The sequence below is a fragment of the Amblyomma americanum genome, chromosome 2, assembly GCF_052857255.1.
Source record: "Amblyomma americanum isolate KBUSLIRL-KWMA chromosome 2, ASM5285725v1, whole genome shotgun sequence".
NCBI classification, from domain to species: Eukaryota; Metazoa; Arthropoda; class Arachnida; order Ixodida; family Ixodidae; genus Amblyomma; species Amblyomma americanum.
Window position 1 is genome coordinate 182,870,303 of NC_135498.1, and position 3,767 is coordinate 182,874,069.

Sequence of the window (3,767 nt, forward strand, 5' to 3'; positions counted from 1 at the left end):
ACGAGACAAGGGAACAACGAAAGGCAGCTTTCATAATTTCCGCCACTAAAGAAGTAGGTAGTCACCGCCTAAAACTAAGAGCACATCTCAATCATGCCTCCGGAATTGCTCATATAACTATGATGATAGCCGAGGCACAACTAACCCACTTGCAACTAATTATATGCAGAAGCACCTGCTGAAAGTACCTGTAAATATTGCCCGCAGAGCCGTCTGCTCAGGCGAATAGCATAGTATTTTGTCTATCTCATGTAAATACATATTTGGAAAATAGCGCCTGTACTGATGAACTTTTATTGTTTTTTTACAGAAAGTACAAGCACATTTCAGACCAATCAGTACAGTCTAGCTTTGGTCCAACAGATCAAACAGGTCCGTGGAGGCACATCAGAAAATAAAAATTCACGAATGAGTTAAACATTACAAAAAAAAACAATCAGCACTTGTCACGAACGTGCGCTATAACCATAAAAAAACATATGTATGCTTGCAAAACCACAAACTCTTACTACACTGCTAATTAATATAACACCGCTAAAATACAACTTCGGTAATGAATGCATGTACACGAGCCACTTCTGCAAAAATAGCTGAGGAGTTCAGTCTTGAGTAGCATTAGCATTCTTTGCGCTATTTACAGAAATGATTTGATGTGTTTTATTAAAAGCGGCAACGCATTCCAAACCATTGTACAGTCCACTTATAGTAATCGTTGCCCAAAGACGCTATCATTTGGTGGTGAATTGAAGTTTTCTAGAGTCACTGTTCTTCTTGTGCGATTCGAACTGTAAAATAGAAAGACATGGAATGGGTGGCTATTGATTCTGACACTTCCCTTCCTTCTCTCAGAGTGAGAGAGTTGCACGGTTTGTTTGGTTCTTGCATACGAATATACGGGCAGTATGTAATATTGAAATGATAGAGCAATATGATATTCAAGCTCTACGTGCAAGGGGAGAGCAAGGAATGGTTAATAGAGCGATCGCATATCTTTCTGAGATACGTTTAAACTCGAATTGAACACCTGTGCGAAGTCTTGAGACGACTTTACAACATCAAATTTATCCCTAGTTTAGAGGAGAATTGTACACGTTATAAAGACCGCTTCTCGAAGTCTTGATTAACATCTTACATCCCAAAATCTATGGGGCATTATGAGTGCTACATGTTAAAGGCAAGATGTTATGAAACATCTTTGCTAGAGGAATACAAGGCGCTCTTTCAATTCCTGTTTCTATGTTTCGAAAAAGATCTATTGAGGGCAATATGTCATTACTTAGATGGGTCTCTTATCTTCCGAAGACATATTTGAGGCGTGAAAAAGAGGTTATTCCTGTCAGTGGGAAGCATAATGCATACAATCGCAAACAGCTACTGATTAAAGGGCTGAAGCGTCCGGAAAATAGTAACTGCAGAGTTATCACTTCCCGTCCCAGTTTTTTAGCTAGAAAGCATAATACAGCCATGCAAGCGGTTTTTATTTGAATTCTATTCTCCACTGAGGACACAGTGGGTCAGGGATCAAACACGGGTTAAGGGCAACCTAGTACAAATTAAAAGGAATAAATTTACTTCGGCAGGGCATTTAATGCATAGGAAAGATAACCAATGGTACTTAAGTGTAACAGACTGGATTATAAAGGAAGGGAAGCGTAGCAGAGGCAGCAAAACTTAGGTGGGCGGATGAGATAAAGAATACTACCGGGATGAGGTGGCCGGAGATGGCACAGGAGAGGGTTAAATGGGAGAGGCCTTTATCCTGCAGTGGGCGTAGTCAGGCTGATGATAAGGTTTACGATCCACTGAGACTATGTTAATACATTGCTATTTTGACATCACTCTAACTTAAGCTGGCAAATATTTGAGCTCCTCTATCATGATGATGAGCACGATAGGCGCCAGCGCATATTTCTTTTCTCAAGAAAAGCAAGAAACAACATGGCTGCATAGGAACAGTAATTAAGCAACCACAAAGACCACATTGTAATAATCAGCACATTTTTTTCAACAGGTAGGAAAAGAAGGAGCCTTGAAAAATGCTTGCGGTTGTCCCTATCGCAGAAATTGTGGTTCTTGTTGTTGAAGCTCCCTAAGTTATAATATGCAAAAATCTGATATCCAGTCATGAACACAACGTAATTGCTGAAGTAGGACATACTGATGGGCTAGCCGCTTAATTGATGATGAGGGTAAAGAAGCGTCGTAAAAGCTGTAGGAAAGCACATTTCAAGACAGGCAATATAGCAGACTTCAAAACTGATTTGATTCCATGAAAGCTGCGTGTTATAACTCTGCGTTATTGTCTGTGTTTATACATGTCTTGAGACCCTTTTTATCGCGCTGTTTTACCATCATGATCAGATATTTCACATTAAGTCCGAGTTCTGGCATGGAAATAAAAATCATATTGAAACTCTGTGCACTCAAAGGCCAGGGCTCAACGTTACTGCCTTCGCACATTCGTAAACAACACCTTGCCTAATTTCGACGTTACTACGTCACACTATATCAAATATTTGCATTCCTAGTTCCCTCGAATGGCTGCGCTGGTGGCTTCAGTTACGTCCTTCCACAAGATCATGACGTCGGAGCCACTCGTTTTCTCAAAGATCTTAGCTTGCATCTTGCTTAACTGGCGTCGCGTGAAATGATCCTTCCAGTCGCCTATCTCACCCTTTCTCACGAAGGAGTATTTGGTTGCATCACCCAGATATCCATCTTTGGCATAAATCGTTCGGCTGTCGAGGAGTCCTTGCATTGCAGGGTTTTCACTTCCCGCGAAGTCTAACACGAGCACCTTCCTCATGTGTTCCGGCGTCGACCATTCTAGCAATTTCTTAAGCAACTCTTTGTCCTTTTCAAGGTTTCTACCATGCTTCTCATCAAGAAAGTAGGCTAGTCGCAGCAAAGTTCCGCGAGTGTCCCGCTTCACCTGTTCGTAAGTGATGAAAAACACATTAGGCTCATCTTTCAAGGCGTACCCGGCCAAGAGGTGGTCGAAGTAGTCACCGTAACCAAAGTCGCCGCTGAGGAAAGCGTCAACAAACTCCTCGAAAGTGCCATCCTGGAAATGGAACGGGCTGAGGTTGGACACGTGGTGATAGAAGGACACGCAGCAGTCCCAAGGGTTTCGCGCCACGTAAACATACTTGACGTTCTCGTTGAGGAGATCTTTGGGCGGTGGATCCAGGTGCGTCATCAGCGCTCTGTACTGTAGCTGCTGTTTGGAGGTATCTGTATGCACGTCCTTGACTCCGGTGTATTCGAGGGAGCGGCTCCTGGTCGCGAATTCTTGATAGCTTTCGATTGGCTGCCCTTCGTTCAGCACAAGAAGCGTAAGGTACTGCATCCAGTGCGTCCCGCATTTAGGATAAGACATTTGCAAAATGTCACCCACTCTCGGTGCGAACTCCAGCGCTTTCTGAAAGATATCTGGCTGCACTACGGCAGAGCGCCGGACACCGTCAATGACCTGGTAAGAGGGGAATTTCGCTGGCATCCTTCCAGTCATGTGAGCTTTGGCACCTGCAGTGACGCCATCTTTGAAGAATCAGCCTGTTCTTATACTGCCAGCGTGTCGTAATTAGCGTCTCAGCGGCGCAATTATAGCACAATCACTTGTTTGCTTAAGACTGGTGAGAGAGGCGTTGATGGAAGGGAAGTCGCTTGAGATACCGACGTGCCAAATAGATGGGCCTCTGGCGGGAAGAGAGAAAACATCGTAAAAAAAAACAAGAAAGTAAAATGTCTCGACACGTGTCGAGTAC

At 43.4% G+C, this 3,767-nt stretch overlaps 1 protein-coding gene across 1 annotated transcript; it reads right to left on the minus strand.

Moving 5' to 3' along the window:
- Positions 1-230: 230 nt before the first annotated feature.
- Positions 231-3,530, minus strand: LOC144122052 (sulfotransferase ssu-1-like). The gene is made up of 2 exons (XM_077655569.1): positions 2,982-3,530; positions 231-785 (listed from the first exon to the last, which is right to left on the minus strand). The coding sequence occupies exons 1-2, from the start codon at positions 3,509-3,511 to the stop codon at positions 701-703; spliced, it is 615 nt and encodes a 204-aa protein (XP_077511695.1). The 5' UTR covers positions 3,512-3,530; the 3' UTR covers positions 231-700.
- Between the last annotated feature and the right edge of the window lie 237 nt (positions 3,531-3,767).

What these genes read in the sequence shown, in the direction of transcription:
- LOC144122052 (XM_077655569.1), bottom strand. Translation starts at nt 3,511, where the DNA reads ATGACTGGAAGGATGCCAGCGAAATTCCCCTCTTACCAGGTCATTGAC. An exon ending in TTCGACCACCTCTTGGCCGG is followed by an intron (nt 786 to 2,981) that starts GTACGCCTTGAA and finishes TCTATTTTACAG; the next exon opens with TTCGAATCGCACAAGAAGAA.